General features: G+C 38.0%; 1 protein-coding gene across 11 annotated transcripts in view; it reads left to right on the top strand.

Moving 5' to 3' along the window:
• SLC25A26 (solute carrier family 25 member 26) overlaps positions 1 to 14563 on the top strand; it is a 165580-nt gene that overhangs the window by 82923 nt on the left and 68094 nt on the right. The window contains exon 6 of one of the 11 annotated variants that reach the window (XM_084988962.1): positions 10726 to 10776. The exons of the other annotated variants lie outside the window; for them this stretch is intronic. Within the exon in view, the coding sequence (XP_084845088.1) occupies positions 10726 to 10746 (21 nt within the window). The 3' untranslated portion in view covers positions 10747 to 10776. Of the gene's footprint in view, positions 1 to 10725; positions 10777 to 14563 lie in introns of those variants that run through there. 11 annotated transcript variants of the gene reach the window in all.

The raw sequence follows: 14563 nt of genomic DNA on the forward strand, positions 1-14563 counted from the left end.
GACCTGGCTGCCCACTCTTACTTCACTGTTCTTATCCCTGTGAGCCTGGCAGGTCAGCACCCTCTCTACAGCTTGTCCAGAAAATGAGGTGGTGGCATTCGATAATGAGCATGATGCCTTCTGGGTCAAATTTAGGCCATGTGTCAGAAAATAGTATAAGATTTCTGAAAGCTTAACAGCTTATATATATAGAGAGAGTATATGTAGTAAATGTATATAATGTATATATATATTTATATATAAATGTGTATAATGTATGTGTATATATAAATGTATACACTCACACGGACGTGTATAAAATATATGTTATTTTAGCTAGTCCCTGGTCTGAGGTCAGACATTTAAATAATAGTCAAGATCATTTAAGCAGAGTATCTCACATTTTTCACTGTGAAAATGAATGACCTCAAGAATGTGCCATATGATGTCAGATTCACTTAGGGAACATCTAGAGGTGCTTTAGATCAATGTGTTAGTTTTCTGTGGCTGTGTAACAAATTACCACAAACATAGTGGCTTAAAACAACATATATTTATTATCCCACAATTCCCTAGACCAGCAGTGCGGCTGGGTTCCCTGCCAGGGTTTCACAGGCCGCAGTTGAGCCGTCAGCCAGGGCTGGGATCTCATCTGAAGCTTAGGCCCTCTGCCAAGCACATGTACACGTTGTCAGATTTCTTCCGTTGTGGCTGTATTGACATGCTATTATAAAGAAGATGATTTATGACATGTTATGATATTTTAGGGCCAAAAAAAGACCCTCTAAAAACTTACCAACATTTTACTCCATAATGTTAAGAAACATGAAAGATTTTGTCATTGAAAAGTTCATCCTAGGGTTTTTGTAACAAGGTGGTATCAATTGTTAGAATCCTGGGAATTTTTTTAAATAATGTTTTAAAATTTTTTTTCTCATTATAGCTGGTTTACAGTGTTCTGTCAATTTTCTACTTTACAGCATGGTGACCCAGTTACACATACATGTATAGATTCTTTTTTCTCACATTTTAATGCTCCATCACAAGTGACTAGATACAGTTCCTAGAGCTACACAGCAGGATCTCATTGCCTATCCATTCCAAAGGCAATAGTCTGCATCCACTAACCCAGGTTCCCAATCCATCCTATTCCTTCCCTCTCCCCTTTGGCAACCACAAGTCTATTCTCCAAGTCCATGATTTTCTTTTCTGTAGAGAGGTTCATTTGTGGTGTGTATTAGATTCCAGATATAAGTGATATCATATGGTATTTGTTTTTCTCTTTCTGACTCACTTCAGTTAGTATGAGAGTCTCTAGTTCCATCCATGTTGCTACAAATGGCATTACTTTAGTCTTTTTTATAGCTGAGTATATATACCACATCTTCTTAATCCATTCATCTGTCGATGGACATTTAGGTTGTTTCCATGTCTTGGCTATTGGGAATAGTGCTGCAGCAAACACGAGGGTGCAGGTGTCTTTTTCAAGGAAAGTTTTGTCTGGATATATGCCCAGGAGTGGGATTGCTGGGTCGTGTGGTAGTTCTATGTATAGTTTTCTGAGGTACTGTTTCCCATAGTGGCTGTACCAGCTTACATTCCCACCAACAGTGCAGGAGGGTTCCCTTTTCTCCACACCCCCTCTAGCATTTGTTCTTTGTGGACTTATGAATGATGGCCATTGTGACTGGTGTGGGGTGGTATCTCAACATGGTAGTGTTGATTTGCATTTCTCTAATAGTCGGAGATGTTGAGTATTGTTTCAAGTGCTTGTTGGCCATCTGTATACTTTTCTTGGAGAAATGTCTCTTCAGGTCTTTTGCCCATTTTTCAGTTGGGTTGTTGGCTTTTTTGCTGTTGAGTTGTGTAAGCTGTTTGTATATTTTAGAGACGAAGCCCTTGTGAGTTGCATCATTTGACACTATTTTCTCCCATTCTGTAAGTTGTCTTTTTGGTTTCCTTTGCTGTGCAAAAGCTTGTCAGTTTGGTTAGGTCCCATTGTTTTGTTTTTGCCTTTATTTCTGATGCTTTGGGGGACTGACCTGAGAAAACATTTGTAAGGTCGATGTCAGAGAATGTTTTGCCTGTGTTCTCTTCTAGGAGTTTGGTGGTGTCTTGTCTTACATTTAAGTCTTTCAGCCATTTTGAGTTTATTTTTGTGCATGGTGTGAGGGTGTGTTCTAGTTCCACTGATTTGCATGTGGCTGTCCAGGTTTTCCAGCAGTACTTGCTGAAAAGACTGTCTTTTTCCCATTTTATATTCTTGGCTCCTTTGTCGAAGATTAATTGACCATAGGTGTCTGGGTTTATTTCTGGGTTCTCTATTCTGTTCCATTGGTCTGTATGTCTGTTTAGGTACCAGTACCACACTGTCTTGATGACTGTGGCTCCGAAATATTGCCTGACGTCTGGGAGAGTTATGCCTCCTGCTTGGTTTTTGTTCCTCAGGATTGCTTTGGCAATTCTGGGTCTTTTGTGGTTCCATGTGACTTTTTGGATTGTTTGTTCTAGTTCTGTGAAAAATGTCCTGGGTAGTTTGATAGGGATTGCGTTGAATGTGTAGATGGCTTTGGGTAGTATGGCCATTTTTACACTATTAATTTTTCCAAGCTAGGAGCATGGAATATCTTTCCATTTCTTTGCATCCTCTTTAATTTCTTGATTAATGTTTTATGGTTCTCAGCATTAAAGTCACCTCCTTGGACTAGGTTTATTCCCAGGTGTTTAATTTTTGGGGGTGTGATTTTAAAAGGTATTGTATTTTCGTATTCCTTTTCTAATATTTCATTGTTAGTATACAGAAACACGACTGATTTCTGAATGTTAGTCTTGTATTCTGCTACTTTGCTGAATTTGTTGATCAGTTTGAGGAGTTTTTGGGTTGAGTCTGTAGGGTTTTCTGTATATAGTATCGTGTCATCTGCATACAGTGACAGTTTTACCTCTTCTCTTCCAGTTTCGATATCTTTTATTTCTTTTGCATGTCTGATTGCTGTGGCTAGGACTTCCAATACTATGTTGAATAACAGTGGTGAGAGTGGGCATCCTTGTCTTGCTCCAGATTTTTAGTGGGAAGGCTTTCAGCTTTTCTCCATTGAGTATTATATTTGCTTGGGTTTGTTACAAATGGCTTTGAATATGTTAAGGTATGTTCCCCCCATACCCACTTTGGTAAGAGTTTTGATCATGAAGGGATTTTGGAAAATCCTGGGATTTTTAATTAAGCAACCAACAATTTTCTAGGAGCTAAATTTTACACATGCAGCTGTTAGAAGCAACTCCTTTTCCCAAATGATCTTCCTCCCCTCCCCCAAAATAATAGTTCATAAGCTCATTGAGTTTTTTGGGGTTCTCATGTAATTTTTGGTGTTCTCATGGATCGGGGAGGTTTGGAGAAGCAGTGTCTAGATTTAGAGAATGGAGCTCTTTTATATTATCAAGTGTATTGCTGTCATTTAAAGGCACATGAGAACTTTTTTTTCTCACATGGATTTGTTTTCCTTCAGAGAGGTTTTCTAGGGATTTCCCTTGTGGCACTGAGGGTTAAGGATCTGGTATTGTCACCTCTGTGGTATGGGTTTAATCCCTGGCCCAGGAACTTCTGCATGCTGTAGGTGTGCACATAATAGAAAAATGATTCCCTAACGGTAACATGATTGGGATAATTTAATTAGTGGTGTAAACAGTTGAACTCCTGGTTAGAACTTGATACTAAGACACCGAGTTTGTGTCTTAAGGATAGAAGGATTTTTAGATTCATTATTTGCTTGACCCTCACCCCACTCTCCCCCCCCATGTAAACTTTCACTTAACACTGATATAATCTGTATATGCCAGAGGCTATGGATGCAAGGAATGAAGGCAGAGTCACAGCCAACTTCAAGGAACTTACAGTTTTGAGGTTGGAAATCAAGTGTCTGCATCATTTAAAATAGGTTAGAGATTGTAAAATCAGTGAAGTAGGAAAGTATATCAGATGTACATCTTATTACAGATTTCCTCTGTAGTAGGACCCTCTATATAATTTGAGTCTAAAGTAACTTTTTAAGTACCAAAAATTTTGAACATTGAGGGGTGCCAGAAGCAAGCAAGACCAAATGCAACTGGAAATTCATACTATGGCTCAGCAAATAAATATTATGGACAGAGATATTATTCTGATATATGACTGATATGCCAGTCTGTTTATATTCAATGTGCCTTCAGTAGACAGTTTATTTTTCATAAGATTGGGAGAAGATAAAATCAGAAAATTTCTCGTTGACATAAGACTCTACTTATCTAGCATTCTTGTACCTTTTTGGTTTCTGATTAGTCACCTGTTCCTGTTACTTTGTTTTGCAGATGATTTGACTAAATTTGTTTAAAACTGTTGCCTACACTCCTGTTAAGTAGGTTGTCTTTGTAAGCATATAAATACCATAGACAAAACAGGACCAATATGACATGTCTTTATCATTTCAGGGCTCAGCTAAACTGAAGTCAGAGTACTGACATCAGCAATTCAGTCTTCAGTCAGATTTTGGAACAAATAATTGAGATTAAACTACTTCACCTTTCTTTTGGCAGTGACATTTATATAAAATAAAATTTGCTGTTTTAACCATTTTAAGTCTAAAATTCAGTAGCATTAATTACATTCATTGTGTTGTACAATCACCACCGTCTGTTTCAAAAACTTTTTCAATTACCCCAAACATAAACTCTGTAGCCATGAAGCAGTAACTCCCCATTTCACCCACGCCCCAACCCCCAGTAACCTCTCATTTCCTTTCTGTCTCTGTGAGTTCGCCCCTTCTTGACCGTTCATGTAAGTAGATTATAAAACATTTGTCCTTCTGTGTCTGGCTTATTTTACTTAAGTATGGCATTTTCATGGTTTAGCCATATTGTAGTTTGTATCAGAACTTCATTCCTTTTTATGGCTAAATAATATCCCATGTAAGTATGTACCTCATTTTGTTAATCCAGTCATCTGTTGATGGACATTTGTGTTGCTTCCTTCTCTTTGGCTGTTATAAATAATACTACAGTGCCTTAGTCCATTTGGACTGTGTAACAAAATGTCACAGACTGGGTGGCTTACAAACAGCAGAGATTTATTACAGTTCTGACAGCTGGAAATCTGAGATCGGGGTGCCAGTGTGGTCAAGTGAGGGCCCTCTTCTGCCCTGCAGGTTTGTCAGTGTCACTTCACCTGGTGAAAGGAGCTAGGGAGCTCTGTGGAGTCTCTTTTATAAGGGCACACTAATCCCATTTACCAGGACTCCACCCTCATGACCTAATCACCTCCCAGAGGCACCATCTAAAACCATCACAGTGGGCGTTAGGCTGCCAGTGTGTGAACATTGAGGGGACATGAACACTTAGACAGTGGTGTGCAGTGAACGTTAGTATGCAGTTATCTGTTGGAAACTCTGCTTTCCAGTCTTGTGTATACACCTAGGAGTGGAATTCCTGGTTATATAGTAATTCTATGGTAAGCTTTTTGGGGAACCTCAGTACTTTCTTACAGTGGCTCCACTGTTTTACATTACCACCAGAACCATATGAGGGTTCCGATTCCTCTCAATACTTGTTAGTTTCCGGTTTTGATTATAACCATCCTAGTAGGTATGTCGTGGTATAAACCACTTGAATGTTTAAAAGTAAATTGAAGAAAATTGTTTATAAAGCTTTAAACTTTGTTTTAAAATGCTGAGTTCAACAATTTAAAAAAAAATTGTTGCCTTTAAAAATATTTTACATAAGTTATTGTTAGACCCTCTAGTTCTTTTCAATATTAACATTGGCCGTTTTTTATCCCAGTTGTCATGGTCTTTAAAATGTATGTAACTCATCTAAAAAAAAAAAGAAAAAAAGTAAACTAGTGAAATAGAAACAGTTTTTTTGGGAAAAAAAGAAACTTATTATAAATTAATGCCAGCCTGTAATCCAACCTTGGGAAGATAATGGGATTCTCCAAACAGGTTATATATATCGGCTTATACCTGCAGTTCTCAAAGTGTGATCCATGGACCAAGGGCATCAGCATCCCTTGGGAATTAAATTTAGATGCAAATTTTCAGGCCCTCCCTAAGTCAGAAGTGTGAAGGATACGCCTAGAGTCTTTATTTTAGCACAGATAATCTATTCTTTTATTTCATTTTATTTATTTATTTTTTTAGTTCTGCACCCACAGCATATGGAAGTTCCCGGGCTAGGGATTGAGTAAGAGCTCCAACTGCAGCCCATGCCACAGCCACAGCAACACTGAATCTGAACTGCATTTATGTGGCAGCTTGCGGCAACATCAGATCCTTAACCCACTGAGTGAGGCTAGGGATCAAACCCTTATCTTCACAGACACTATGTCAGGTGCTTAACCCAATGAGCCACAACAGGAACTCCAACACAGATAATTAAGATGATTATGATGCATGCCAAAGTTTATACCATTCTCTTTACATAGAAGACTTTTCTTGTCATGGATAGAATGGTAAGAGTCTGTGACCTCCAGTGCAGTAAGTACTACTGCCCTTTCTTTTTTTCTTCTTCTTCTTCCTTTTTTTTTTTTTTTTTCCTGCACTGGTGGATTGTGGAAGCCAGGGCCAGGGATTAAACCTGAGCCATAGCAGTGACAATGTGAATCCTCAACTCCAGGCCACCAGGGAACTCCAGTACTGCCCTTTCTAGGAGGCCATACCTCCCCAACCCCAGCTGCCTCCTGCTCTGGGCTGCCAGAGTGCCATACTGTAGAGTGCTGATCATTTGTTGGGAGTCCCCTCCAGTGTGAGAAGCCCTCCAGTGTTGGGGTTGCTTCTTTTATTCATAATAATGCTTAACAAATTATAGAGGGTCTCTAAAGGCTTGTTCATTTGAATTGTGTGCCCAGTGGGTGGGCACAGGGTACATGAGTGCTTACAGAGAAGGAGTGCAGAAGCCAGTTGTTATTTAATTTGTGGGGTAATGGAAACCATGGTAAAAGGAGGTATTACATTTTTTAAAAAGTTAATAATTTATCCTGCATTTTATTATACTTTCTTGCTGCTTAACTTCCTGTCCACTTCATTGCTTTTTACCTTATGTTAACCATGGTATGCTATGAAGAATTCAGAATTGTTAGGAGGAACTTTCTTTAAAATACAAGGTTGTCTGAAAGGCACTTTGGAGATATTTTTGTCTTTAGGGTATAGCAATGTGTCTTTCAAGAAAGGAGTCCTTTTTATTAATATTATTTCATTGTTCACTAGTTTGATATATGCTTTAGATTTTTTTGCAAAAAAAATAGAACACTTTTACCCTGCAAAATTTAAATACACAACTAGTTGAAGATGTCATTGAAAGCTTTGGCTCACTTTGTCTCAATAAACAAGTAATAGGATCCATGTTTTCCAGTTTGGGGGCTAAAAATAAAATCTTGATGAGTAATTGCTATAGTTTCAATCTCATTACAGCTGCAGTGGAGCTTTCTTATTAAGACAAATATCTCTTCAACCACAGAGACACTTCGAGGCTTCAGAAATCCTCATAATTGAGGTTGCATTGGAGTTGAGTATCTTGCCTTTAACAGACTTCTAGGACTCTCTTTTGTTTCCCACAATTTTCTGCTGTTTGTCTCTAATGAACCGTAAAATGATTCAGTGCCAACATGTGGTTTTAATAACAAATAAGCCTGGGCAAATGAATGTGGAATTTGAATGTGAAGTTTTATATATATACCATGACTTTAACTTCTAAGTCAGTTTATAGTCCAGCACTCAATGTTAAATAATCTATCAGTTATTATAGAAAATTTTCCTTATCTGCATCAGTTATTTAGGGGTGTCCATCAGTGATTGAAAATCACATATTTGTTGATGAACAATTTTCTGCAAATTTTCCATAGTAAATTTCTAGTCGGGTTTTATGATTAAGTGAGAGTAAATTCCCCCCAGAGCTCTTTTTTGCCTTCTTGGTTTTATAAATTATTATGGTTTATATCATGTAAAAATGTCAATTTCATAATTATGTGCATTTTATAAAACTTACCTTTCTACTGAAAATGAGGCTTTTAAGTAGGAAATTGGTCTTGTTGCTGGTCAGATCATTAGAATTAGGATTTCTTCTCTCTCTTGGGTGGAACAGCTTGAGGCAGTTGTCTGAGTAAAGTTTCTTCCCTCAAACGGATTGAAGTTTTGCTTAATTTAAAGCTTATAACAATAAAAAGGACAGTCAAGCCTAAAGTAAAGAAATAATGCATTATATCCAAAAGATGTTTTCAGTTGTTAAAGTTCATTTATTAACCCAGTTTTGTTCCCTTTTTTTTTATTTTGTATCTTACCTTTCTTTCTTTCTTTCTTTCTTTTTTTTTTTTTTAACTCATTGGACTCGTATTTTCTTTTTCCTTCGTGATTTATTTTCTTCAAAGTTCTTGTTCCTTTTAGGTCAGTTTTATTGAGGTACAGTTTGCTTACAAGAGGTCCATTTTAAACATACATTTCAGTAGGTTTTGACATATTCATACAACCTTATAGCCCCATCATTTCAAGCAAGATAAAGAACAGGTGTCAGAAACTTTTTAAGTAAAGGGCCACATAGTAAATGTTTTAGGCTTTGTGGGCCATAAAATCTTATTTGCAGCTACTCAATTCTGCCCTTATAGTATAAAAACTTCCATAGTTCACACATAAATAAATGGGCATGGCTTTGTTGCAGTAAAACCTGATTCACCAAAACAGGCAGCCAGCTTGCAGGCCATAGTTTGCCAATGCCCAGTACAGAACATTCTCATCATCTCCAGAAATGCTCTTCACAGTCATATCTTCAGCCAAATACTAATCTGCTACATAGCACTTTAGATTTAGTTTGTGTGTTTTAAGGAATTTATAATAAATGAAATCATATAGTATGTACTCTTTAGAGTCTGGGTTCTTTTAGTCATCTTAATATTTAGAGTCCGTCCATGCTGTTACACGTATCCGTAGGTTGTTCCTTTTGATTGCTGAGTTGTAGTCAACTGAATAAATAGACCACAGTTTGTCCCTCTGTTCTCCTACGGGTAGCCATGTGTGTTGTCAGATTTTTGGCTACTGTAAGCAACTAGGAGTATTCTTATGCAGGTGTTTGTGTGAATGTTTGTTTTAACTTCTTTTGCACAAACACCTAAAAGTGGAACACATGGGCCATGTGGTATGTATTTAACTGTTTAAGAAACTACCAAACTCTTTTCTAAAGTAATTGCATTATAATACACTTAGACCAGCTATGTGTTATTGAGTTCTAGTTGCTCCACATCCTTGCCAACACCTGCTATGGTCAGTCTTCTTACTTTTTTACTTTTCTGTTCCAATATACATTCTTTTTCTTTTTTTCTTTTTATTGATGTGCTATACTGGCTAGACCTTCTAATAAAATGTTAAATAAATGTGCAAGAGTGGACATCCTTGCCATTTTCCCAGTCTTAAGGGGAAAGCATGCAGTTTCTTGCCATTAACTATCATGTCAGCTGTACGCTTCTTATAGATGTTCTTGATGAGATTAGAAAAGTTTCCTCCTATTCCTGGTTTGTTTATAATGGGTGTTAAATTTTTTCAAATGCTTTTCCTGAATCTAATGAAATTATCATATGGCTTTTCTTCTTTATTCTGTTAAAATCAAATTTTATTGATCTTAGAATGATGAAAGAGCCTTGTACTACTGGGATAAATCTTACTTGGTCATGATGTATTATCATTTTTTATATATTTCAGCATTCAACCTACTTCTATTTTGTTAAGAATTTTTATATCTATGTTATAACAAATATTGATCTGTAGATTTTTCTTGGAATATCTTTATTTGGTTATGGTATGAGGCTAATGGAGGCCTCATAATACAAGTTAGGAAATATTCTCTTATTTTCTCAAAGAGCTTGTGTAAGATTGGTAGTAATTCTTATTAATTGGTAGAGTTCAGAAATGAAATCACCTGGGCATAGGTTTTCTTTGTGAGAGGAATTTTGATATTCATTATGTTGAACAGGTATAGGGCTATCTATCAAACTATTCTGTTTATTTTGTGTCCGTTTTTTTTTTTTTTTTTTCTTTTTTCTTTTTAGGGCCACACCTGTGCCATATAGAAGTTTCCAGGAAGGGGTCAAATTGGAGCTACAGCTGCCGGCCTACGCCATAGCCACTGCAACTCAGGATCCAAGTTGCATCTGCAACCTATACCACAGCTCACGGCAGCACCGGATCCTGAGCGATGCCAGGGATTGAACCCACATCCTCATGATTGCTGGTTGGGTTCACAACCTGCTGAGCCACAACAGGGACTCCCCTCATAACCTTTTTTTTTTTTTTTTTTTTTTTGTCTTTTGTCTTTTTAGGGCCGCACCTGTGGCATATGGAGGTTGCCTGGCTAGGGGTCACATTGGAGCTGTAACTGTTGGCCTACACCATAGCCACAGCAACGCTGGATCCTTAACCCACTGAGTGAGGCCAGGGATCAAATATGAATGTTAGTCGGGTTCGTTAACCACTGAATCATGGGGGGAACTCCTATCCTTTTAATATGAGGATCCCTCTTTCATTCCCAGTATTTGGTAATTTGTGTCTTATCTCTTTTCCTTTTGGTCATCTTCGTCTTCTTAGTATAGCTAGAGGTTTGTGAATTTATTGATCTATTCAAAAAAAGTTTTTTAATAATTGATTTTATGTATTTTTGGTCTATTTTCTGTTTCATCTTTTATCTTTATCATTCCCTTTTCCTTACTATCTTGGATTTACTTTCCTGTTTTCTTTCCAGCTTCTTAAATTAGAAGCTTAGGTCATTGATGTGTAGATCTCCCCAACCGTGTAAGTAAGCCTTTACATTTATAAAATTTCCACTCAGCACCAAACTAGCTGTATCTGCCAAACTCTGATGTGTTGTATTTTCATATTCATTCATTTCACATTACTTTCTCAAGTGCCCTTTCACTTAGGATATATAAAGCGACAAGGAGAAAAAAGCCAGGTAATATGTAAAATCATAGTTCTTTTCCTTGAGCCCATTATAGCTGAGATTCTAAGGCAGCCAGGCAAACTGAATTATTCAGGGTCACAAGAAGAGACTAGATGGACACACACAGACTGTTTTACCTTTGGTAGATAGATGAGGTGACAGCCATAAGCATGGGTAAGAAGGAAGTCACTGAAATCTTAACACAGTGTTAAAGGCTCAGTGTCATCTATCATGAGTGTTAAGGATTCCTGGAAGTCTCAGATACCAGGAGAATCCGCACCCATTCGTTAGCTCTTTCCACATTACTCCATCAGGAACTTGTAACAAGGGTTTGGGGGCAGGCCAGGAGACCTGAGAGAGTCCCCTCCTGACAGAGTTCAAGGGTAGAGCAGGAGTGTCCTGGAAAAGCCCTTCTGTGCTCTGGGCCCTTCCTGAGTACTAGGTGTTGATCAGATGTTACTGGCACAAAACTCACCCAACATCTGAGAGCCTTGACTGAGATAGAGTGGAAGTCACCTGCTGGGGGCAGGGCAGGGACCTCCCTCCTCCCCCGCCCCAGGACTAGGCAAAGATTGCCTCCTGCTGGTGGAGGAAGATAGAAACCCTACCACAGACTTTGTGATTATGCTAGGAAAATGCCATCTCCCACTAGGAGGGGGCCAGAAAATAAAACCGAAGTACTGCATTTCATGAACTTGTTGCTAGGAAAATGACTGATTTCTGGCTGACTCTGATTTGGGGCCTTGTTACAGTTCATATTAACTTGGTACACTTACTCTGCTTGAGATTGGTGTACAGGGTTCACATCAGCTTCTTAGTGTTTTCTTGGAGAATTACTTGGTAACAGCCTTTATTATTTTTTTTTCTTTTGAGATTTTTTTTTTTTTTGAGATGTATGTCCCTGAAGGTACATATTTAGGATATCAGTCTTTTGTCATAGGCCTTGTAAATATATGCTTAGTTGTGTCAGTTGCTCTTTACTTTTCTATAAGATTTTTATGTTCCATATGGAAGTTTTACATTTTTATGTAGACAGATGTATCATTTTCCCCTCCATTGTTACTTTTTTCTTTGCTTTTATGAAAAGGCCTATATTAATTTCTCTTCCTCGAGGTATAACTTGTACATTTCAAACTGCCCAGATCTTAAGTGTACAGCTTGGTGTGTTGCACTTAGGAACATATCCCTACAGAATTTTTTCATCACCCAGAGGCTCTCTTGGGCCCCTTCCCATTTCATGTTCACACCTCTGACCCCAGGAGTTAAACTACTGTTCTGACTTTCATCATCATAGATGTTTTAATTTATTCTGGCCTTCAAATAATAGAATCACACACTATTTGTTCTTTTTGTGTTTGCCTTCTTTCAGTCTGAGATTCAGCCATGTTAGATGTATAGTAGTTCCTTTTTTTATTGTTTTCTTTTATAGATTCCATTATATGATTATGGTACAGTTTATATATCAGTTCTCCTATTGCTAAATGGTTAGGTTTTTGGTAGTTTTGCGCTTTTATGAATACTCTTGTACATGATGTTTTTGAGCTTAGGTACTCATTCTTGAATATATTCCATGGGGGTAGAAATGCTGTGTCATAGGGCAGGATGGATACAGTGGTCCCTTGATATCTGTGGGGGTTTGGTTCCAGGACCCCCCTGTGGACACCAAAGTCTTTGGTGCTTGAGAGACATATAAAGTGGTGGAGTATTTGTATATAACCTAGGCACCACGTCCCCTATACTTTATTTTATTAAGGTATAGTTCATGTATGATATTATTTAAGTTTCAGGTGTGTCTCCCATATACTTTAGATCATCTCTAGATTATTTATAATACCTAATACAATGTAAAAGCTGTGTAAATAGTTGTAAATACAATGTAAATGTTATGTAAATAGTTGCCAACAAATTCAAAATTGGTTTTTGGAACTTCCTAGAATTTTTCCCCCAAAATAATGTTGCTTGGTCAATTGAATCTACAGATACAGAGGGCCAATTATATTTAACTTAATAGATACTGCCAAACTCTCGCCCAAAGTGGTTGAACAAATTTGTGCCTCCCCCTCAAAAAAGCATATACTCATTGATTCTTTTATTGTTGAGATCCTTTTTGTTTTACATATTTTTAGCAAAAGTTCTGTTTTGGTTCATCTTCAAATTAGAGTATTCACTTTTAGAAATACTACTTTGTATAATTGAGTGACAGAACATAGCTCTATGGAATATGACAGAAGGTCAAGTCCTAGTACCCCTGGCATATCACAGTATTCTTAAAATACTGCTATTTAGGAAAAGCAGTTATTGTTTTCCAAGGGCAATACATTCCTTTAAGAACTTCATTTCAGCTTATATAAATTCTCTTTTGTCTCTTTGTCTTTTTAGGGAGACACCCATGGCATATAGAGGTTCCCAGGCTAGGGGTCCAGTCAGAACTTAAGCCACTGGCCTATGCCACAGCCACAGTAATACAGGATCCGAGCCTTGTCTGTGACTACACCACAGCTCATGGCAATGCTGGATCCTTGACCCACTGAGCGAGGCCAGGGATCGAACCTGCCTCCTTCCTCATGGATGCTAGTCGGGTTCGATAACTGCTGAGCCATGACGGGAACTCCGTAAATTCTCTGGGTAGTTTAGAGGTTGTAAAATTTTGTTGTGATTTTAAGTGTCCTGTCATAGAGTGACTTTTTGTGTATCTTATTTTGTTCATTATGTTTAAATGAAAACAAACAAAAAGTTTTACTCTTTCTTTAAGGATACGGGAGGATAGTGGTCTATTGTTTCTAAGGTCTTTTTTTACATAGAAATCTGGAAGTCACTTCTTTAATGTATTTGAGACACTCAAGCCTGTTTGGATCTAGAGCTCTTCTTGTGCTCACATCACTTGTACTTGGCTTGATGAATGAAACGGTGTGATTGGAGAGAATTGTTTAGCAAATGTCATTGCTACAGGGAAAGAGGTTAGGGTGTTATCATTTATGGAACAGTTGAAGTACTTAGAATGTCCTTTAAATCAAATTCCATAAAGAGCATAGGATTCTCCAAAGAAGAGGGCCACTGTCTCTCTTAGTTACTGACATGGGGGTTTTCACACTGGCTTAGGTTCTCCAAATAGTTTAGTCCTGCTGGAGGGATCAGTCTCCAGTCCCTCATTTTGCTCAGTGGCTTTTATGTTTCTAACCTCTAAATATAAAGGACATAAGGACATTCATGAAGACACAAAGACAAACAAGAATTTCTCATTTTCTCCTTTCTCGCTCTTGGACACACCACCATTGACCACTTGTCAGGTGAGGTGGCAAGAAGAGCGAGGAAGAGCCCCCATGTCCACCTGACCTGCAACTTGGATGCTGGGTGTACTCTGATTCCTGACCACAAATCCAGACTTCTCCTGTTCTCTGCTGTTTTTACTTGCCTTGGTTTCTCGCAAGAAGTTCCCCCTACATAGAGGAAGATTATGTATTTTTTTTAACTTAACCACAGACCTGTAGAGCCTAACCCCTTGTAAAATGGGACTCCACTGTGACAGTTCCACAGGCCTGAGGGTCGTGGTCTTCAGTGGGAATGTGGTAAGAAAAGCCAACCAGGAAAAGAGAGGAAGCAGTTGACTGCACTCTTTGCTACAGTTTTCCAAAGAAAAACA

The sequence above is a fragment of the Sus scrofa genome, chromosome 13 (assembly GCF_054392235.1).
Source record: "Sus scrofa isolate SSC_HxYL_T2T_F1_AM1 chromosome 13, Sscrofa_HxYL_maternal_Yorkshire_Landrace_v2.0, whole genome shotgun sequence".
Lineage (NCBI taxonomy): Eukaryota > Metazoa > Chordata > Mammalia > Artiodactyla > Suidae > Sus > Sus scrofa.